This window comes from Antedon bifida, chromosome 7 (assembly GCF_963402885.1).
Source record: "Antedon bifida chromosome 7, ecAntBifi1.1, whole genome shotgun sequence".
Taxonomy (NCBI): domain Eukaryota; kingdom Metazoa; phylum Echinodermata; class Crinoidea; order Comatulida; family Antedonidae; genus Antedon; species Antedon bifida.
In genome coordinates this window covers 21,426,004-21,448,913 of record NC_136232.1, presented here as the reverse complement: position 1 = coordinate 21,448,913, position 22,910 = coordinate 21,426,004, and the positions used below count along the sequence as shown (strand labels likewise).

Sequence of the window (22,910 nt, the reverse complement as noted above, 5' to 3'; positions counted from 1 at the left end):
ATCTTACCCGTAGCCCCACTACTTTACCTCCACAGTGTTGATAGAGATCTGTACTTTATACTAGGCTTTCTTTGAAATCAAACTTAATAATTCATAAATAAATACTACCTCAAATAACAGGTGTACTACTGTTTTTTTATAAACATAAATAACAAGTATGTTTTCCACTAGGCGAAAGGGAAAGCGTTGGTTATGTTGCATGTGACGTATTGCTATTATCAATGTGATCTTATCCCACCTTTAGATAAATATCTTCGGTATTACGTTTAGACGTATCCAGGTGCGTATGCAAATCAGAATCAGATATTTCATTACGTGATATTAACATGATTTGGTAGAAATGCTTTCATGCAATCTATCATTCAAGTTGTGTGTTTTAATCTGTTCGTACCACCGATTACTAACGAAATATGAAGCTCCTTCTATGCTTGTTAGGCTTACTTATTGTAGCCTCTGTGGCAATTCCAAATCATGAATGGGAGACGTTTAAAAGAACGTTTGGTAAGGATTACATGTTGTATTTGAAACGTATAATATTTTAACAACGTACTGTAACGGTGTTATATTTTAAATCGAAAAAAATCTAAATCAATGGCTATCGAATGACGTCAACATTTGGCTTGTTGTCCTACTATATTTAACGGTTACAGCTGTCCACTGTCGCAAGTTTTAATTCTATTCTAATTCTTAAAAATAAATGTTTCTAAAATGAAGAAACCAAAGCACCGTTTACACGAGTATTGATGTAGTATGAAAGAAATAACTTGCTTAGTAGCTCCGGGTTTAAAATTAGGATTTATTATTATGAAAATAAGATTTAGATATTTTTTCGAAAAAAAAAGAGGGGTTATAATAAATGTTGTTGAAAACAATTTATATATTTTACAGGAGCTATCTTTTAAATAAAGAAGCCGATGTTTTAACAAACTACGAGCAAGATTGCTTGTGTGACGGTAAATAATTAATGAAGAAACTAGGCATAAACCTGTAATCTGTTTAATGTTTCAGACAAAACTTACACCCCAGGTGAAGAAATATACCGCCTATCTGTATTTGAAGACAACTATAAGTTCATTCAAAAACACAACGCTGAATTCGCTAAAGGACTTCACACTCACACTGTCGGAATCAACAAATTTGCTGACTTTGTATGTATTGAGGGCGCTACACATGGTGTACGAATTTAAGGGCGGGCATGTATTAATTATTACATGTTTATATTAATACTATATTATTATACATGTTACCTACTACTACTACTAATAATAATATAATAAGTTAACTGTCAAAATGCATGTTTATATTGTATGTAATGTAATTTCATTTTTCATTGTTATCTTTTTGTAGACGAATGCTGAATTTGTTTCATTTTTCAATAGCAATTTAGGAGCAAACATAACTCGAGGATCAACGTATCTGAAACCAAGTAATTTCCAAGCTCCAACTGAAGTTGACTGGAGAAAAGAGGGTTATGTCACGCCTGTAAAGAACCAGGTAAGATCCACGTTTGTTAAAATGGTAGTAGAGAAAACAAATATAAAATGACAATAATACATTGATTTATGTGTAAATGTGTTCACAATTTAATTATAATAAATTACGTGTTAATTTGTTTTTATTCTTTCCAAACGTTCTTTTCTAGGTACAATGCCATTCTGGCTGGGCATTTTCTGCGGTGAGTTTATAATTGATATTAACAAAAATGTTCCATCATCTTTCCGAGAAAAATATTTAATCATGCCGTCATTGCGATAGAAACTACAATCGATACCATGACAATGCAATGATAAGCTTTAAGGCAGAGCTTTGTTTAATTATGTAGATCGTTCATTTATAAAAACTATAATTATAATAGGGTGACTATAGGCTATATACAAAAACAAATATTTCAGATGTTATGATATATATATGTGTATTATGATAGAAAAGGAAAGATAACTAAACAAAACAAGGGAAAATATATGTATGTATATACTGTGTTTATATACATACAAATACAGTATAATAGCTATATAATTTAGCGGCCGTTATAGATGACAGTAGTTATAGTTTTAAGTACAATTTTACAATGTGTTAGCATTACTGTAATGTGATAGACAGAATATATCAATATGATTTAACATAAATAATGTTCAGTAATGTTGATAGTATTATTAGTACTATGAAATATGTGTTAAAATAATGTTAAAGAGGATAAAAAAACAAAATATTACGAAGAAAAAAAAGATAGGTGTATACAAAATTGAATTGAAAAAATGAATGAATAAAGCTGGTGGTGGTTAACCACGAAATATAAAAAAAAATATTTCAGATTTTTAAATATTTTTTATAGATTGGTTCTTTGGAAGGTCAGCATTTTAAGAAATTCAACAAACTGATCTCTCTCAGTGAACAACAACTTATCGACTGTTCTAATGGCTATGGTAACAATGGTTGTGAAGGAGGAATAATCGACAACTCTTTTAGATACATCATAGCTAATGGTGGTATAGCATCTGAAGCAAACTATCCATACAATGCAGAGGTATAGAACTGCTTCCTAGTTATCTGTTAACCTTATATAAGATTGCCTTTCGAAAGACTGACTACTGTAAATCCCCGTCTATGCTATCAAACCTGTGTGACAATGTGATGTGAATATATATGGGCATTATGATGTCATAATCACCACCATATTTGAGCATATCACTACTATATTTAGGCACATCGCACTATTTTTGTCAAACTAGTTGGATGTGTTTAGACAAGGCTTAATAACCGAATAATAATAATCATGAATTCAAGTACATTCAACTATTACTACTAGTGATGTAACGGTCTGATGCGTGTAATTTCCACACAGAACATCTATTCTGTTGTATACATAATGTTGTCATACTTTATAGCAATTCGTGCGCAATGGAGATGTGTGGATGCCATGCTTTATAATACAATGACACTGGCGATATTCCTTAGATAGGATCGAGGACATGTACATTCATCAAAAGTGTATAAAGCTTCACTGTCAAAAACCGTGTAGTTGTTTTTGCATCTTGAATCCCCTTCCAATATTGATTTAATAGCGTTTCATACTACAAGTATGAAACGCTATATTCAGTTAATGAATACAAACTATACCGCGCGATGACGCAATGGTTCCTAAAATTAATACCATCTATTACGAACCAAAGCATTGTATAATTTAGATAATTTATCTTCAGAATGGTAAGTGCAAGTTTGATGCTAGCCTGGTTGCTGCTACTGTCAATGATTACATCGACGTTATGTCCTACAGCGAAGACTTACTGAATGATGTAGCCACTGTGGGACCAATTTCGGCATCGATGGATGCAACTCATGCCTCATTCATGCTTTATCATACAGGTACTACTGTTTTTCAAATGTCTATGCGATATCATTGTTAATGACGAAAATGTAAAATATTAAATATTTATCAAGGAGTTTAAACAAAACGCTCAGTGAATGTTAAATGAGCATTTTTAACCACATCCCATCGCATTGCTATCTTGATACGTTACCCAGTGGTCGTTTTGTTTTCTAATGCCTATTTTCATTTCATTAACTTTGTTAACATTTCTTCTTTAAAAAAGTGGCACATTCAAGCTACATCGGACATAAATCGCATGTGTAGTTTGTAGAAACAGCCAAAAACAATAAAAGGCTGACAATTACATTTTATTTATTTTTACAGAAAATGATAAGTGAAAGAATATTTATTATTACATTACCTTGGTGTTTTTCTATTTTGAAACAAATTTTGCATAATAGTTAATTAAAGAAGGTGCGGAGTTTCGTTGAAATAAAACAATTAGAATAATCTTTTGCTAAGGCGTAAACTAAAACGACCTGTTTATTTTGTTGTATTTGTCATTTCCTGTTACTTTACCTTAAAAGCATTTTTATCACAACAATGATTGTAACGGCCAAAACTTTTGACTGTAGTATGGTATCAAGATATGTTATCAGCATTTTAAATCTCGGATTATGTAGTTTCAGTAATTGTGATTTATTTTTCTCAATTTTGAATTTGGAATATACTATTGTATCTTTTATTAGGAGTCTACCATGAAAGAAGTTGCAATAGCACCGTTTCTGGTCTGGATCATGCAGTCTTGGTTGTTGGCTACGGTGAAGATAGCGACTCCAGTGAACCCTATTGGTTGGTCAAGAATAGGTGAGCAACAAAATACATAAGCCTACACAGAATCCGATCCGAATCGGTACGGAGCCACCCGAAGGCCACTATCTGTATACAATACACAGTATAATAACAGCTAAGACACTACAGTATCATCGTATCTATAGTAGAACCCCCACTACGAATTCAATGACGATATATGGGATGCACTCCACTTTACATGAATTAAAACATAACAATTTAACACAATTTTTCATAGTTTAAAAAAAATACATTTCTTTTAGCTGGGGTACTGCATGGGGAATGGAAGGTTACTTCAAGATTACCCGCAAAGATAACATGTGTGGTATTGCTACTCTGGCCAGCTACCCATTGGTTTAACTTTAGGTGAGTTAACAGTGAAGTTATGAAGATCGGATAATAATAAACATGTTTTATGATGACGAAAACAACATGTGCCATAGCTTGCAATATTCCAATCCAATAATAATTTATATAATGTCTATTTTATAATGACACCGTATACAATAAAATCCACCAATAAATGGTAACTACGGGATTGGGAGCTTATTTTTCTTTTTGATAATAACTTGTTAATATTAGTACATGCTAACGATTTATCATTAAAACTGTAAATTTTCTTTTTTTTTTAGACCGTCTAAATTATTATCAACAACGCTGCTTACGTTTGTTTATAACATACGAGACTTCATAATTATTATACGAAGAATGTACCAAAATGTTAGATATCAAGTAAATTTTAAGCTTTTAAACGTGTGCGTTCAATAACACTAGACTGTATTGTACATAATGCAACTGTGTGTATTTATGGAATAATAAGGGCCTACAGAGATACAGAATAGCATTATCATCGATACACTCGATTGACCTATATTATAATCATCGTTTGTTCCATCAAGTAAACTATACTATTGATACCGTTAAACACAGTTGCTATTGTTATTTGTCTATCACAATATAAGACAACCTATATTTTGTCCATGCCATTAAAAATACTGGTAATAAGTTCAGATTATTCTTATGCTGCTAAAACAGTTGTTGATAGTGCGTTTCATATTATTGTTAAAATATATTTAAATGTTGTCTTCTTTTCAGTAAACAAAACTTTGTAATTGTGTAAAATTAATTCTACAGTAATGTAAACAATTGAGATAGAAATGAAAGACACAACTTTTGTTTCTGAGTCATTCAACTTTTGACCAAGTAGTATGCGTGTTCTAAATAGGCCTAAAATTTATGCTAATTATATGACCATCAAATTGATTCGAATAACCACGGCAAAGTAGAGGCATTAATACATTCTCTATGATTGTTTCATATCTAGAAAGGATATTATCTTTAACTTCTAGGTATAAAACAGTGACGACATTTCTGTCTTCAAAAAAGTACCTAAACATGATTAAATCTTAAATCTATTTTAATCATATGATTTTAGGTTTTTACTTTAGTGAACACATTTATTTCATACAATACACTTTGATGACGTGCGTATAATAATACCGTACATTATATTTTATTTGCTGACTCATCTATGCTTGTAAGATTGTTTACGCGACGTTGTTTTCAATACTGAAACTCACGTGCCTGAAACCAATTCTTTTATATTATTATAAAAGGCCTACCTGTACCGTACTTGTCATTCAGGTTGTGTCCTTTGATCTGTTACCACGTCCAATAACGAATTATGAAGCTGTTCCTGTGCGTTTTACTGATTGGTGCCGCTGTGGCAATGCCAAATATGGAATGGGAGAAGTTCAAAAAACAATATGGTAAGAATTAAATAAAATAATAGTATGTACTCGCCAAAAACTTTAAAATGCCTATCATGACGTCATTGCAAAGTTTTTAAGATTAACATTTCTATTTCGAGAACGGAGAGGGCGTGTTTCGTCCTCTTGGACCATAACTAGCCCCGTAATGCGTGTCAAGTTAATCAAGTGTGCGAGGGCCAATTTAAATCAAAATGTATCAGAAGTCACTACAATTGAAATGTAAGTACCTCGATACTTGAAAAATACACGGAAATCTCCATGTATATTATCGTAACAGGGAAGCCTACTAATGATATGCTTTATCACTTCATGAACGACAGAAGCAAAATCAATTGTCATGTTGTGTAAACGCTTAACTGTGACAATTTATTGAAACTTTGTCACTGAAGAACCTGAATTTAATTGGTACACACTTCCTTACATGGTATTAGTTTAAATTCCCAGCAATGTTTTAACTGTATATATGAACTGTTTTATAAGTTGTTTTGAGACTGTGTAATTTGGTAGTAGTCACTCTCATACTGTAGGCCTACATTTAAAAGTAACACATCCAAATGCCAACTTTAAGTCAATGGCTACCAGATGTCTCTGTGAGACGGTTATTTGAACCAGTACCAGTACCATATTGGCTGCATTCCAAAATAAGTATTCATTGTTAGTCGCATTTGACAACTGTTGTGCGTCGTATATATTCAGAACACAAAGCGTTGTATTATTGTTGGAATTTTGAGACCTTTCAACCAGCAACAAAATGTGCAATAAAGCAGAGCAAATGTTGTTCGTTTCACTTTCATTGTACGCCTACGTCACTACGTGTATGAAAAGCAGTAGATGTCAAAACAAACATCGTACTTTCAGACAGAACAACGCACTTTCAGACTTAGCAAGGTGCTTTTTCGTTCGCACAGCGTACTTTCCCATACAAACTTTTTTACACAAACATGGTACTTCACGATTATTTGTACAATACTTTACAAAGAAATTAGATTTCCCAATCAACGCGGAAGTAACACTACATTATTTGAAAGTGGAAAAACAGATCTTGTTGGTTTTTTGTTTGTTTTTTAAAGCAAATATAATGTCTAATATACGTGTGTAATAAAAGTTAAAACTTAAGGGGTTTTTTTCCTGCTTTAATTAAAGATATATAATAATTATATGCAAAGAGGAGTATTTCTTAACAAAGAAAACAAAAAGCTGATAACCATAACCGAATGCATTACTATCCTTCTTAACGGTGGGAATCATGTTCAAAAGACAAACATATACACAAGATGTTCTCATAAATATAGTCTTATTACAAGTCTTTGGGAATGGAATTATAATTTTTCATTAGAAAAAATCCAGACACTGACAGGACTTGAACACAGGATTGGTAGCCAAGCATCAAAACCACCAAGCCACAACTTCAAAAATAAAAAAATTTGGCCTAACGTACGCGTGTTTGCATTTTCAGACAAGGCATACAGTTCAAAAGAAGAAGTCTACCGCAGATCTGTATTTGAAGACCACCAGAAGTTCATTCAAAAACACAACGCTGAATACGCCAAAGGACTTCACACTTATACTGTCGGAATCAACAAGTTTGCTGATCTCGTAAGTATTAAGGGCGTCGTATCTTTATTTCTGAAATTGTGTCATAGACTCCGTGTATACAGGATCTATTCAGAGTTATATGGGCCATGTTTTAGTAAAATTGAGTTTGGTTGCGGGTGTGTCAATGATTCGGACGCTACCAAAATGACCTACATTTTTACCTGAATATGCGATAAAGTGTCTATTTCTTATACAACTTTTGATATTTAACTTTATTTTGTAGACGAACGCTGAATTTGTTTTCTTTTTCAATGGTTATCTAAGAGATAAACAAATTATAACTCGCCGCTCAAAGTATCTGAAACCAAGTAATTTTAAAATTCCAACTGAAGTAGACTGGACCAAAAAAGGTTACGTCACACCTGTTAAGGACCAGGTAAGATTTTAAACCATCCGCTTTCTGATATATACACAAATTACCAACGCTAATTGATGTTATTAAGAAATGCTCGGACGTAACTATTTGCTGCTGCTAGGCTTACGTAAATATTTCACATATGAAGAAAAATATAAATATCAAGAAAGGTAACTTGTTACCAACTATTTTAATCAACACTAAATTAATTTGTTTTAATTTTTGGCTTTTAGCAACAATGTGGTTCTTGCTGGGCATTCTCTACTGTAAGTTTAATTTTTTTTTTTCATCATCGTCATCATTATCATATCAACTTCGTCGACGTTGTTGTCATAATCAACAACAACAATATAATATACACTATTTGGTATTAATCTCTGCTAGTTATCATTTCATGCTGTCGTCAGCCTTAGAAAAAATTATAGTAATATAATAATATCTATTTTATATAATGAACATTATAGAGAGACGTCATTACAAAACAATAATTACAAAATACAACATACATAAACAAACAAAAATGTATTTGTTTTTTTTACTTTTTTTTGTAGACTGGTTCTGTAGAAGGTCAGCATTTCAAGAAATACAACAAACTGATCTCTCTCAGTGAACAGCAACTTGTTGACTGTTCTCAAAGCTATGGTAATGACGGTTGTGAGGGAGGATTGATGGATTACGGCTTTGAATATATCAAAGCTTTCGGTATTGAATCAGAAGAAAGCTATCCATACACTGCTGAGGTACGGAGGTTAAAAATGTGACATGGATGAGATAGTATCTGTATTATATGTTTGCAACATGTAGCTGTAGGCCAATTGATGAACGTAATTCAATTCAATTTTGTTAATTATAATTATGAACATTTGCTTAAAATTAGCATTGCTTGTTACAGGATATGAAATAACTAAAAATAACAGAGTTGCTAATAAATAATGTTCCATAAAATGAATAAAATCATGATATATTTATTATATTTATACAATGTATTAATTTAAAGGCACTTTAAACTAAATATGGCATGCGCAGTGACCTAATGCATTTTAATGTAGGCCTACATACTCCCAGCGCTCTCCCGGTCGCTAAAATATAATTTTTTCTTTGGATAAAAAATAAATAAAATATTTATTTATAAATATTTTAATATGTAGGATGGTATATGCAAGTACAATTCTGATCTGGTTGCTGCTAACGTTACCGGTTACGTAGATGTTGTGTCTGGAAGCGAAAAAGACTTAATGAGTGCTGTAGCAGATATCGGGCCAATCTCAGTTGCAATGGATGCTAACCACCAGTCATTCCAGCTCTATCAACAAGGTTATTATTAGTATAGTATTAGCATGGAAGAGGGAATTATCCGCTCTTATCTTAGTATTAGTTTTCTCTGTCGGGAGGAAGGCAAAACACTGTTTGATTGACAATTTTCCTCTATTGGCCTATTGCTTTTTTTTGTTTTGAAGAAGCCTAGTTAAAAAAATAATTATTATAATATAATAATTATTTTTAATATTATTATTAAATTAGATATTTGTTATATGATATGAGCTACAAACATACGTTTTTAAGGGTTTAGCTATGGTGTTCAAATAACACGTAATTATTGATAATGAATATGACATATACGAAATCACATTATTATTGCATGTGCGAAACTAAACTCTTTTTAATCTGTTCTGTTATTCGTTCTTGTAAGTTTTCGTCCTTTATTATAAAAAATCAAAAATGTATTTCCAATATCTTTCTTTTTAATATAAATGTTTTTTTTCAAGTGATATTAATATGTGATTGATGAACTGAAATTATATCTGTGTATTATTTTTATTAGGAGTTTACTCAGAACCGGATTGTAGTACCAAACGTCTGGATCACGGAGTCTTAGCTGTCGGTTACGGTGAAGACAGTCAATCTGGTGAATCCTATTGGTTGATCAAGAACAGGTGAGTGGAACATTAGGTACACATGACCAAATTAGGACACCCCTGTGGCGCTTTTCGGTTGCAACTATGTAATATTCATTCATTCATTTCCTTTATTTCTTATAGTACATTCATATACAAAACAATAACAAAAAGAGAAACAATTTTACCATGAAATTAAAAATAGCATCTTCCACAAAACCAACCAACAATATCCTAAAATATCAATTAATATGATCAAGATGATATTTTTTTTACCATCTCAACCAATATTTATAAAAATAAATAAACTAATATGTTAGAACGATCTTTAATTTCTAGCCCAAAATAATTTACTAAAACAGTTTGACATGATTAAAAGAAAAGCGATTAGTTAATGTATCTCTATCTTTTTTTCTTCAGCTGGGGTACTTCTTGGGGTATGGCAGGTTACTTCAAGATTACTCGAGAAAACAACATGTGTGGAATTGCCACCGAGGCCAGCTACCCAACCGTTTAACTTCGGGTGAGTTATCTTTATTTTCATTTTATTAACAGTTTTGACGACTAAAGATAATTTTGATGATGATAAAACAGCACATGAAATAGTCACAGGCATCAAGATCCATTAAAAATGAAGGTTGATAAAAAGAAACTTTGAATTGGTCATTTTGTAGTTTTAATAAAGGTAATCAATTTCTTTAAAAACACTAAAAACAATACATTTGTCAACCAAAAGCCCATTGACTTCCAACCATTTTTCTATCCAATTTGTTGGTCAAAGTGAATAAGTATTATGTGACTATAAACAAAAATGTAAACATTATTCTTCAGGGGAACAATCTTTATTATAATGAATATTGTAAATAAGGCATATATTTTAGGTTTTATATTCTTAAAATTGATTCAGTGATAGTGATTCAAATTCTCACTCCACCTGCACCCTATGTCACTAAGTTTAGTCAATTTTCCAATAAAATGCCTAATAACATTTGTAATTACCTAAAGATAAATTCCCGAATGATCGTAATCAAAAAAGGTACTGGGTTTGGTCTACTAGCGTTCCTGCTCCTAACTAGTCATCCATTCATCATAGAAGTTCTGATGAAGTAAGCCTACCTGGTGTTGAATGGTCCCGAGTAACGACTATACTTCGGTGTTAGTTGATAAAAGATTACAAATATTTGTTAGAGATAGGGTATAGGATGTTTGATTATACTAGTGTAGATGTGTTGCTGTATTCAAATGGTGATCTGTATAGTATTATAAGAAGATAATGTTAGTTGGACATTCGGTTTAGAAAGCTGGGGATGTTGACTATGATTGATGAACATGACTGAAAACGAAACAATCTTAATAATAGCAATTATTCCAACTTATGTTTTTCTCAGGATTTTTTTATTAGTATTATTTGGTATGTGACTCTTTTAGTTCCAAAAGTATTACTGTACGGTAGGTCTATTATTTTATACTAACAATATTTATCATAGTCAATTAGAATACCATAGGCCTCCTTCTAAATAGTTTTGTTTTCATTTTTCTTTTAGATTTTCTTTTCTGCAATATCGATGCTGTTATATGCTTTTAGAAACTCAGAATAAACTGGCAAGCTTTATAGTCTAAGAACTGTGTACATCCGTTGAAACCAAATCATGAGTAACGTAACGCATTCTGACGCGTGCGTTCAAGTTATCATGTGTCAACAAAGTTTTTTTTTTGGTTGTGTTACTTATGTTATGATACAAAGTTACACAGAAGGATTTGACGATCTAGGACTCAAACTTTTTAGGCGCACAAAAGTCGATACTCATTGTTTTAACGCTCGCTTCACTTATGTCAGTTTTGCATTGTTTTATGTTAACTGGTCTGGCCCACCTTCGCCATTATTATTAGGGACTTTACGAAACACGACGGGAAGCCACAGGACGGTCCTCATTAATAATTTATGCATGAGCTTTAACAAAGTGGGCTGAGCTTAGCGTGAAATTCCATCATCTTAACTTCTTGAATGACGACAAAGTTGCCATTTCCCGTTTACGGGGAACGACTAGAAATAATGTATATATATCCTTAAACGTGGAATTTTCAAGACTCTAAATAATATTTGAACTTCCAATTGTTTAATGAAATTTGTATTGCGTTAAAATGGCTGTTAAAGGCGGCGTTTGAATACGAGGCCCATAGCTAGGAGGACTAGGCCTATGCTGTATCACCGGAGCAAGCGATTCAGGTCGTCGGCCGGTCGTCGTCTTCGCGCAAAGGTGCGTAACTGATAAAACGGCTATGTTGATTGTATATGATGTTATTCTCTAGCGAACACAGGATATCCGTCGTCCTCTCCTTACACCGTCGTGTTTCGTAAAGTCCCTATTATGTCTATATACCGTCACCGTCATGAGATAATTTGTTATTCATCATCATTATACTTTTTATTTTTGTTACCGTACAATTATTATAAAAAATATACTTTGCCTATTTCAAGTTTCTGGTTAAAAAACAGCTAATAATCGGCCGAGGTACCGGACCTACTGTTTTTGTGCTTTGTTGTGCGAAAGTTTTTGTGCGCCCTCATCGTGTGAGGCGTCAAACAACGATCACAAGTTTAGTAAATAAATACTATTCGAAAGAGAACACAATAATGAATCGACTGAGAATTGAATCATCTGAGATTGATCCCAGATTGTAAGTTATCAGAAGTTTTGACTTCGCTCATTTAGTTGATTTTTGTTTATTATATTATTGAAATATTAATTATTATCACACTTGATTGAGCAGGCTTCACTCAAGTGTGGGCCTAGATGCCACTATTTATTTAATCCGTGTAAACGACGTGTGTGCCGTCGTAATATTGTACTATGATAAGAAGGCGGGTTACACATTTTATGATTTTTGTAATTATACCAAGCTTTACTTTTCTCCACTAAACAATGTTTTATTTTCTTATTTAGTTTACCTTTTCTAATTTTACCGCATAAAATATAAATGTTTACCAAATTGAATGATGTCTCATTTTGTGTATATTTCAAACCAACTAACACAGACCATTATCTAGATAAGATGAAAGCAATGTTCTTGTGCTCTATCTACACTATCAAACGTTATGTAAAAAAATGTGATATGCCCATATATAGACATTATGATGTCATATCACTACCATATCTAAGCATATCACTACCATATTTGGGCACATCACACTTTTTTTTCGTCACATTTGTCCAAACATTCTCCACATACAATCCCAATTTCTGTTACAAAAAGGTTATAACTGAACTTTGAAACTATTTCATTTGTTCCCAAAATTCTATGAATAATTGTATTTTGATAAAAAAAAAACAAAATAAAAAACCATCTGGAAATGCTAGAAATGATTTTCATTTTAATGCAGAGATTTGTGTTGAAAAACATTTTACATTTTAAATCTTTAAATCATTATAAACTGGAATTTTGCTGTTCATGTATAAATAAGCTATTTTCCTGGTTCATGTTTTCAGTCTAATTCAAATTGGGTTTTAACTAATTTCTTGGAATTGTAAAAAACGATGTTATGTGCCAAAAGTGTCGTTATTATAATTATTGATATTTGTCTACCACGATCAAACGAATTTCCTAGTTTAGGATAATACAGTTTTTATGACTCGTTCACAAACACGCATGAAAAAGGTAGCCCGCTTTTTTCCTCTGCGAACAATTTTAATCGAGCAAATAAATTTACCTAGTGGAAAGCAGGCTTAGGCGTAAAGGCTGTAAATAATAATAATAATAACTATCGACGATGACAGACGATGGCAGCTCATTTATCTTTTATCAGAAATAATGTTTTACAATGTACTATCAATCTGTATAATAATATTATAGTGCCTTAATTAATGTTGGCTCCACACTGGACGCATCGCATGGAATTAGGCGCGCTGCAATTTTTGGACCGACGGTCCATCGCTCTTAACTTTCGTGATTGGTCGTTGCGTTACATCCAAAGTGAAACCAAGCAAACCAAGCGAATGACAAGAAATTAGTAAAAAACGATGTTATGTGCCAAAAGTGTCGTTATTCTGTTGTTTTAGGTAAGCAATATTAACGCTAAACCGTACTTTATTTATAAAAAAAAACCACAAGACGATAGCCTGCATCGGTAGCTTTTTAATTATTTACAAAAAGTATGCCTAGTAAAAATAAATCGGCAACAACACACAGAAATATCTCCTATTTTATTTTCTTTATATACTAATGATTTTAAATGTTCAGATGATCTAGTTTTAACCAAATGCTTTACTGTGAAATACGCTGATGACACCGGTCTAGTTGGCCTGATAAAACATGATGACCCTAAGTCATATTTTGATAATGTCAGTTATTTTTCTACTTGGTGTTCTAATAACTATCTAAAATTAAATTTAACAAGACTAAAGAAATGATCATTGATTTTAGAAAAGGTAACAAAACACATGATAAGCTATGTATATTAAACGATGAAGTGGAAGTTGTTAGTAACTTTAAGTATCTAGGCACAGTAATCGATGATAAACTTAATTGGAAGGAAAACACTAAGTTAGTTACCACAAATTGTTATAAACGACTGTACTTTTTGAGAAGATTGAAGAAAGTTCATGTGTGCAATAGGATCTTGACTTTATTTTATGAATCTGTTATTTTATCTGTTTTAACTTTTAATGCAATAGTTTGGTTCAACAATTTAAACCAGCAATGCATGAAAAAAGTACAAAGAATAAGTAAATCTGCCAAAAAGATAATAGGAAACGATATTAAGAAATCAGATGAAGTTGTTAACAACGCACTTACAAAAAAGCTTAAAGTTATTATGTCAGTTGATCTTTGATAGTTAACAAATATGGTATGATAAGGGTCTACAGAGCTGCAAATAGCATATCGTTGATAAACCCAATTGACCCATATAAGCGACTTCGATAACTCCAGAGATAAGAGAGTAGCTTATTGATTACACTTTGACCAACCGTTTAACCAAGATAATTATAAACTAATAATTATTGATTTATTGACGATCATGTCCTCTGGCTACTGGTTACATTTATCACAGTTACTAGTGGATCACAATGAAATCGATTTTCACTTCACAGATCATGGGTCTTGTTTTATTATGATATATCGTATATTGTATCTTTTTCTTCCCAACTTTTTTATGAATGTGCTTCACTTATTTCTGGAAGCCTAGGCATTTTAACTTACATATGCTTCCTTCCACATATACTATGTTTTATTAATTACTATCGAACGTGTTAATATAATTATTTGTTGTGTTTATTTTTAATATATGTGGAGAATATTTATTGAATAAACGAATAAACGAATTTTCATTGTGTTCCGACTACCGCGTTGCCATGTCCTACAGTATTTAGCAAACAAACAAATGTGTTTATGTAACGTCAGACTATAATTCAATTTAGTAGTCTTCTTTTCAGTAAAAAAACGTTGTACTTGTGTAATTATGAAATAAAATGCAAAGAAAAACAGAGCTAATTGTTTCCAAGTCATTGAAATTGTGACTAAGTATTGTGTTTTTAATCTATCTTAATTTAAACTGATTAGAAGGTAATCACATTATTAAAAAGGCCATGGCGGTTATAAATAAACCGTTACGAGCAGACAATAAGATCATTATTTTCTGGGTATGAAACAATTACAGAATTTTAGGGTTTTTTTATAAATTAAATAAACATGGGTAAAATGTGATTCGGAGTGTTGTTTCTTCCTCATTAAGATAGGCGAACACACTCAATTTGACTTGTAATAGCATATTTAACCAAGCAGATCGGGCTCATAAACCCATTGTTAATAATTACTTTTGAGAAGATTTTTTATGTCAATATGTGAAAGATATGTCTGATACACCTCAACTGTATATAGCTTTTAGTAATTTCAACAAAACTGGTGTATTTGGTGAGTATGAGTTAAGTATGAGTGGAGTTAAGTATGAGTGGAGTTGAGTATGAGTGGAGTTGAGTATGAGTGGAGTTGAGTATGAGTGGAGTTGAGTATGAGTGGAGTTGAGTATGAGTGGAGTTGAGTATGAGTGGAGTTGAGTATGAGTGGAGTTGAGTATGAGTGGAGCTGAGTATGAGTGGAGTTGAGTATGAGTTGAATTGAGTATGAGTGTAGTCTCCCCTTCCCCCACATGGACAACAAACTCCCATGAACCCGTCTGGCATGGTTTATTTATTATAATTCCGATCCTTAATAAAGTATATGCGAACAATCAATTGTTCCCTCCTCTCAAGGAACACATTTTCATTGAACTTTCTACGTGCTATATGATAATTACCCCAATTGCTAATGCTATCCGTCACCACTTCAATCAATGTATCTGTCCCTTGTAACAGATAAAAGGTACACTCCAAAGATAAGGTATTGCGAACTCATCCTTCTCTCTAGGCCTCGAAAATGATACCTAAACCTACCATATCTTTTTATTACCACAAATGAACACATTATAAAGGTAAACCACTCATTTTTATGCTATCATCAATCATAAATATTGTTGTTATTACCACCTATAAAAGTAATAAACATATTATGGTGTTATGTCTAATAATAGCGTACTTACTGTATGTACGGCTATCATTAATTTGCTTGGTGACGTCACATGCGCCCCAGAGCAAATACAGATGCTTCTATAATCACTGATCATAATCAGATAGCATCATGTGATGCTGCATCACGTGATGCATCACAAGATCAGTTAGTGGTGCAAAGTACAGTGTTATTTCAATATTCGAACTCACGTGCCTGAAACAAACCTATATTATATATTATTACTTCATTGCGTATCATTCAGGTTGTGTTTTTTGATCTGTTCGTACCACAAACCAATACCGAATAATGAAGCTGTTCCTGTGCGTGTTACTTATTGGTGCCGCTGTGGCAATGCCAAATCCCGAATGGGAGATGTTTAAAAGAACATTCGGTAAGAATTCATGTTATATTTAGACAATTCAAATTCAGTAGATTATTGTTGGATTTTTATTCAACCAATCGTAGGCCTATAATATTAAGACACTTTTCATGATTTGTCAAACACATAATTCTATTTGTTTGGATCTTCGGGCTCTTCAATAAGGCAAATCAAATCATAATTGTTTCGTGTAGTTTCAATAATTAACCTGGTACTTTAATACCGACACAGAATACTTACGGTTTGCCTCACGCGTGACACGCGTGTGTATTTCGTGTGCCGATGAAATACAGTAAACATCAATGTAAACGAGATTGTTTGGACTTTAAATTCACATGAGAAATATTATTCGTATTCAATGCGAATTATTGAAACGGTTCGTTTTTGTTAATGTTTTTATACGACAGAAGATTTTTTTTTTAACCGTTGTGTCATTACACCATTTCCCGGAAGTTACATGCCTATTAATTATGTTATGGCATTTGTTTAAATGTCCGTGCATTTCAAACCAAAAGCTACGATTGATCCGTGCCATGATGTAAATTAAAGCGAAACAGTTTACAATGAGTTTTTCTGATTTTTTAGATATTGAATCTATAATTCAGATATTGGCTGCATTCCAACATAAAAATTGTCTTAGTCATATTAAGCATATGTAGCTTACAGTAGCAAAATTAAATTTGTTAATTGGTGTTTATTTGACTATCATGAATAACATTATTACAAACGATTTTTTATGGGAATAAAACTTTCGTACACTGTATACCACATGCTATGTCTCTCGCTAGCTGTTTCGTTCTCTAATTTTGCTGTTTCGGTCCCCATAGCTGTTTCCTCCCACGCCTGCTTGCTTAATGCATAGGTATTAATGAGTAGTCCATGACACGCCTCGTTTTGAGATTAAACCCACTGCACGGGATTTCGAAGTTTATAATCGAATTAATTGATGACGTCAATAACCGTAATTCTTTATCATTATATTCATTTCCAGACAAGGCATACACCCCAGAAGAAGAAGTCTACCGCAGATCTGTATTTGAAGACAACCAGAAGTTCATTCAAAAACACAACGCTGAATACGCCAAAGGACTTCACACTCACACTGTCGCAACCAACAAGTTTGCTGATCTGGTAAGTTGTATTGAGGGCGCTACATGGCGTCGTATTTAGGAGTTATTATTATGAGGCCAGAAATCGTCAGAGTTACAGTTTGTATTTATTGAGAAAACCTTCGATCGGATAAAATGCAATTAGGGGTTCTTAATATTCGATACATTGCTAGTTGATGTTTACTATATGTTACATTGTAAGGTTTACCACGGTCAAACCGTGTTAAATTCTTCTGTCGGTCAATACTTTATAGTGTTGAGTCTATAATTTTATCAGTGTAATTTAAATTCGAATTCTCTTTTACAGACCAACGCTGAATTTGTATCATTTTTCAATGGTTATTTAAGAGTAAACAAAACTCGCGGATCAACGTATTTGGAACCAAGTAACTTTGAGGCTCCAACTGAAGTAGATTGGACCAAAAAGGGTTTCGTCACACCTGTAAAGAACCAGGTAAGATCTTGTTGCATATAGGCCTATTGGAATTGGTTAAATATTTTAATGTGGATTTAATAAAAGTAAAAATGTATTAGTCTCAATAGAGTTCTGCGGTGCGTGGACGGTAAGTGGCGCTGCGTGGTTGCTAGCCAACCAAAAAAATGCGTTCAACTTGTCTGAGTGACCCCAAGATCACCAATGGTTTAGAATAAGCTTATTGAAGTAGTTATTTTTAAAACTTAATAATTTTCAATAAAAACAAACTGAAATTTCAAAAGATCATTAAATATTTGTTTTTGATAATTTATTTATTCTTCAACTACAGTTTAAGTTAAAAAATAATCAAGCTAAGATACATAATTTGATAGAAATAATGATTTATATAGTTTATGAACATAGTAGCGTTGAACGCAGAACTCTAATAGTCTCGGTAGATAATGTATGAGTGACGACGCTCTTCAGATGGAATAGTATTTTGAGTTGAGAGCGCGTCATTGTACTCCGTCACTCGTGTTTTATATTTGTTTTTAAATGTATACGTACTATGTGTTTTTTTCTATGGAACGAAGATTCCAAAACAAAAGATTGAGTTATTATAAGAAGAATTTAAAGGAATTTGGTTTGGTGTTGTCACTTTTAGTCAACATTACTTAGCCTATTTTAAAATCATTTTTTTGTTAAACTTTTAGGAACAATGTGGATCCTGCTGGGCATTCTCTACCGTAAGTTTTTGTGTTTTTTTTTATTATTATTATTTGTTTAAGTTGTTTTGTTTCAAAAAATCGTTTCTTCCTCTTTTGTCTAATAAATAAATCAGTGTTTAACGTAAAATCTGATACAACAGTCCTCAAGTAAAACGTAACCACCGCAAAGTTGTAATCTCTTAATTATCTACAGATTACCTACATCATGGAAACAGGTTTGTGACAGCGTCATATATGATTTATATGTGACAGCGTCACATGTGATTTATATGTGACGCTAATATAACAGACACAATGCCATACATGTGGTTTATCTAATCTAAGGTTAACATAATTTCATGAAGTCACATTTAACGTGAACGCTGTATCACGGCATACTGCACAAATAGTATTTGTTTGTTTGCTTGCTTATTTGTTTTTATTTCTTGCTCATATAAAAATACAATTGTACAAAATAAATACCAAAAGTCGAAGACTTAAACAACAACAAATTCAGAGCAAAGAAAAGATACAAGCAAAGACAGTCCAAAGACAACAAACTAAAAAAACGAGTAGAAGCAAAGGATAACCCTCTAAACCCGGAGGTTTGTATCCTGAGGGGTCCAGAAAGAAAAAATACAAAGAAAAAAGGAACAATCAGACGACAGGAAGCGAAAAAACACAGTTAGCATGCGTCGTCGTTAATATATTCGAACTTAACAGTTATAGTAATGTAAACAGATAGTAGAGCTATATTTGTTATCAGATTCCAATATTAAAACGTTCTTTTTGTATAGACTGGTTCTTTAGAAGGTCAGCATTTCAAGAAATTCAACAAACTGGTCTCTCTCAGTGAACAACAACTTGTTGACTGTTCTCGTAGCTTCGGTAACGACGGTTGTGAAGGAGGATTGATGGACAACGGTTTTAAATACATCAAATCTAATGGTGGTATTGAATCAGAGGAAAGCTATTCATACACAGCAAAGGTACGGTTGGTATTTTTAGTCGAGTGACCAAGGGGTTAAGGCAATTCACAGTAATCCAATCGGTGCAGGTTTGAGGCTGGCAATCCCTGTCCATAATTTTGGTAGTTGAATAAGTCTTACGGGAATAAGAACTTCTGCGCGTCTTGAGAGCTTTAAAATAGTAGGAGCTTACTCATTATTTATTTCATGTTCCGTTTTTTATGTGGGCTGCACACCACGAAGGAGGATAATTGATGACGTAATAATATATACTACCCAAAGAAATAAATTCGAAAAGCACGCCATTAAATAACACTTTTACATATAACATTCAGGATGGTAAATGCAAGTTTGATGCTAGCCTTGTTGTTGCCACTGATACCGGTTACACAGATGTTCAGTCTGGCAGCGAAAAACAACTAAAGAGTGCTGTAGCCACTGTTGGACCAATCTCAGTTGCAATGGATGCTAGCCACCAGTCATTCCAGCTCTACCATCAAGGTATTATTTGTTTCTATCCCGATTTTCTGTTCATGTAGATGAAACTCAGTTCTAACAAGTCAAACGAGTAACGGGCCATGTTATGGTTTCTGTTGTATGTGCGTTATGCAAAAGTTATACCTAGGAGGGGAAGAGAGTAATATATCTATACGACTTCTTATTTATGTTGACTTGCCTTGCTTGTGTTTTATATATTCATCCATATTTACGTGTCCTGTGGTTTTAATTAGTAAACATAACACAAGCCAGTTGACCAATCACAAGTGCCAGTTTGGATGATTCACCATTTGCAATTGGTCAAATAATTACGTTGCGCTTACGTCATTGCGTGACTAGTGGAAACCAAGCATAATGCAGTCTCCAATAAAGTTTTGTAAAATGGCAGAAGAGTGGCAGTTTCTACATTTATGGTTGTTCCCTAATTGCACAAGTATGTGTAAGTGTATTCACTAACGCAATCAAATACTATCTAGTTATGTACGTTCTTTTCATCTTTGATTGTTAGGAGTCTACTCTGAACCAAGATGCAGCACCACACGTCTGGATCACGGAGTCTTGGCTGTTGGTTACGGTGAAGACAGTCAATCTGGTGAATCCTATTGGTTGATCAAGAACAGGTAAGTACACAGAACCCGGATGATCAGTTATATTTATATAAACATGGTGATAAAATCTACCACAGACAATGCTAGCTATATTTCGAAAAATGTTAACTATATGTCAATCTAAACTCTAATAAACTGAACTTAACCCTCTAAAACAATAAGACACAATAAATAGATTGATATGCTCTTAATATTCCATGAGCATCATTGTATTTTCATTTTGATATATATATCAAAACAAGAAGTGCACATTATCAGTGACGATATAGAGGGCGCGCTTTACATACTATTAAAACAATTAAATTGAAACAGGTTGACATTATAATAACAACAATTAATTTTAATAAAAAATGCTTTTAATTTGCATTTTCTTTCAGCTGGGGTACTACATGGGGAATGGAGGGCTACTTCAAGATTACCCGCAAAGGTAACATGTGTGGAATTGCCACTCAAGCCAGCTACCCTATGGTTTAACTTCAGGTGAGTTAATAGGCATTGACAGATAGGAATAATGATGTTAGATAATCATTAAATATGTTATATAATCATTATAATTGAGTTATAATTTAAAAATTAGTTTGTAGATAGTGAAGATGATTAGCGTATTTGATTACGAATCTCGATGTCGTTGATGAATGCAACGAGAATACACCCAAAGTAACATTGTAATGTGCATGTTTCATCCGCTGTGCTTAAAATATCTGGTCATAATAGCACTATTTATTTCTTGTTTTATTTTCTAATATCAGCAGTTTTACTACTAATTTACTTTCCGGCTTCAAAGAAAAAGATAATGAGCTAGACATAACAAACAAGGTTATAGTAAAAGTATAACTCTGGTGGGATTCGCACCCACGACCTCCAGATCAATATGAGGTTATACCACACATGTATTACAAACTCTTCAAACAATCAACTATATTTCATTTTTTTATTTTTCAGAATTACTCTCAATGCTCAACTATTTACAGCATCGACTCTGAACCATACGCAGAACAAGATAAAATTCCAAAATAACTAAAATACAGTACTGAGATCCAACTCAAGAATGGACATACGTTAAAAATAAATTATAGAAAAAGTTGACAAGATATATACCGTAGTAAATAAATATAAGAATTTTACATTGCTGTATATAATTTATTTTTTACTATTTTGAATGTTTATTATATAAAGATATGATTTTATACGAATAAATTTACAATTGTTACACCACATGCTTCTTATTGTCCAACAATGTGTTTGTACAACTTTATTATTAATTAATTGCATATACCTAATTTTTGGTATGTGACGGCCCTGCTAAGAATGTATTTCCATACACATGCATACGTAATTTGAATAGTATGTTGTGGTTGTCATTTTCGAACGACAGACAATACGGAACGATGGGCTTAGCCATGACAGGAACTCGGATGCACTTTACATTTACAATGTTTGTAAAGGAACCACGCCTTTCTTCTATACCAAAGTATCCATAATATAGGATAATGTGGTGTAGCCTATGTAGCATACTGTTTTGTTCACTATGCAACTAACGTAGGTTCTACCGGTATGTCATGTGGAAACATTGCGGAACCTCGCCGTGATTGTTGGTCGTTGACCGTGAGCGTAAGTCACTGAACCGTTTACAATTGTAGGCCTACATGACAAGTTTGAAAAGATTAGAAAGAGACTTACCCAGTAAACTGCCATCAATGTTTCTGAAGATTATTCTGAATATCAAGCACTTTTAACTTTAACATATTTTCGACATACCCTCTCATCCCTTGTTTATTGTGTCACCTGGTAAGTATACATGTAAAGTTGAAGCAGTTTAGGAGGTTGGAGACTTATTACAGAAAGTCGACTGATACCATACGTAGTGTTTAATGATATGAGCATGCGCAATTCGACTGGCACGTCA

General features: G+C 32.9%; 3 protein-coding genes across 3 annotated transcripts; all 3 read left to right on the top strand.

Moving 5' to 3' along the window:
- The first annotated feature begins 347 nt into the window (after window positions 1-347).
- LOC144848527 (procathepsin L-like) lies at window positions 348-5,675 on the top strand. Its single transcript, XM_078705315.1, has 9 exons — window positions 348-501; window positions 1,009-1,148; window positions 1,348-1,494; window positions 1,643-1,675; window positions 2,333-2,524; window positions 3,201-3,363; window positions 4,057-4,174; window positions 4,423-4,525; window positions 4,792-5,675. The coding sequence occupies exons 1-8, from the start codon at window positions 411-413 to the stop codon at window positions 4,517-4,519; spliced, it is 981 nt and encodes a 326-aa protein (XP_078561441.1). The 5' UTR covers window positions 348-410; the 3' UTR covers window positions 4,520-4,525; window positions 4,792-5,675.
- Window positions 5,676-5,790: 115 nt separating this feature from the next.
- LOC144848528 (procathepsin L-like) lies at window positions 5,791-12,773 on the top strand. Its single transcript, XM_078705316.1, has 9 exons — window positions 5,791-5,928; window positions 7,388-7,527; window positions 7,751-7,903; window positions 8,116-8,148; window positions 8,434-8,622; window positions 9,031-9,196; window positions 9,705-9,816; window positions 10,198-10,300; window positions 11,322-12,773. The coding sequence occupies exons 1-8, from the start codon at window positions 5,844-5,846 to the stop codon at window positions 10,292-10,294; spliced, it is 975 nt and encodes a 324-aa protein (XP_078561442.1). The 5' UTR covers window positions 5,791-5,843; the 3' UTR covers window positions 10,295-10,300; window positions 11,322-12,773.
- Window positions 12,774-16,540: 3,767 nt separating this feature from the next.
- LOC144849245 (procathepsin L-like) lies at window positions 16,541-22,216 on the top strand. The gene is made up of 9 exons (XM_078706313.1): window positions 16,541-16,711; window positions 17,691-17,830; window positions 18,116-18,262; window positions 18,937-18,969; window positions 19,728-19,919; window positions 20,234-20,399; window positions 20,905-21,016; window positions 21,382-21,484; window positions 21,947-22,216. Exons 1-8 carry the CDS (start codon window positions 16,627-16,629, stop codon window positions 21,476-21,478), a joined length of 972 nt encoding a protein of 323 aa, XP_078562439.1. The 5' UTR covers window positions 16,541-16,626; the 3' UTR covers window positions 21,479-21,484; window positions 21,947-22,216.
- The last annotated feature ends 694 nt before the right edge of the window (window positions 22,217-22,910 follow it).

Coding starts and splice junctions, on each gene's coding strand:
- LOC144848527 (XM_078705315.1), top strand. CDS start 411: ATGAAGCTCCTTCTATGCTTGTTAGGCTTACTTATTGTAGCCTCTGTG. Junction 1,495..1,642: donor TCACGCCTGTAAAGAACCAG/GTAAGATCCACG, acceptor GTTCTTTTCTAG/GTACAATGCCATTCTGGCTG. Junction 4,175..4,422: donor TATTGGTTGGTCAAGAATAG/GTGAGCAACAAA, acceptor CATTTCTTTTAG/CTGGGGTACTGCATGGGGAA.
- LOC144849245 (XM_078706313.1), top strand. CDS start 16,627: ATGAAGCTGTTCCTGTGCGTGTTACTTATTGGTGCCGCTGTGGCAATG. Junction 16,712..17,690: donor GATGTTTAAAAGAACATTCG/GTAAGAATTCAT, acceptor ATTCATTTCCAG/ACAAGGCATACACCCCAGAA. Junction 20,400..20,904: donor ATTCCAGCTCTACCATCAAG/GTATTATTTGTT, acceptor TTTGATTGTTAG/GAGTCTACTCTGAACCAAGA.
- LOC144848528 (XM_078705316.1), top strand. CDS start 5,844: ATGAAGCTGTTCCTGTGCGTTTTACTGATTGGTGCCGCTGTGGCAATG. Junction 7,528..7,750: donor TCAACAAGTTTGCTGATCTC/GTAAGTATTAAG, acceptor TTTATTTTGTAG/ACGAACGCTGAATTTGTTTT. Junction 7,904..8,115: donor TCACACCTGTTAAGGACCAG/GTAAGATTTTAA, acceptor TTTGGCTTTTAG/CAACAATGTGGTTCTTGCTG.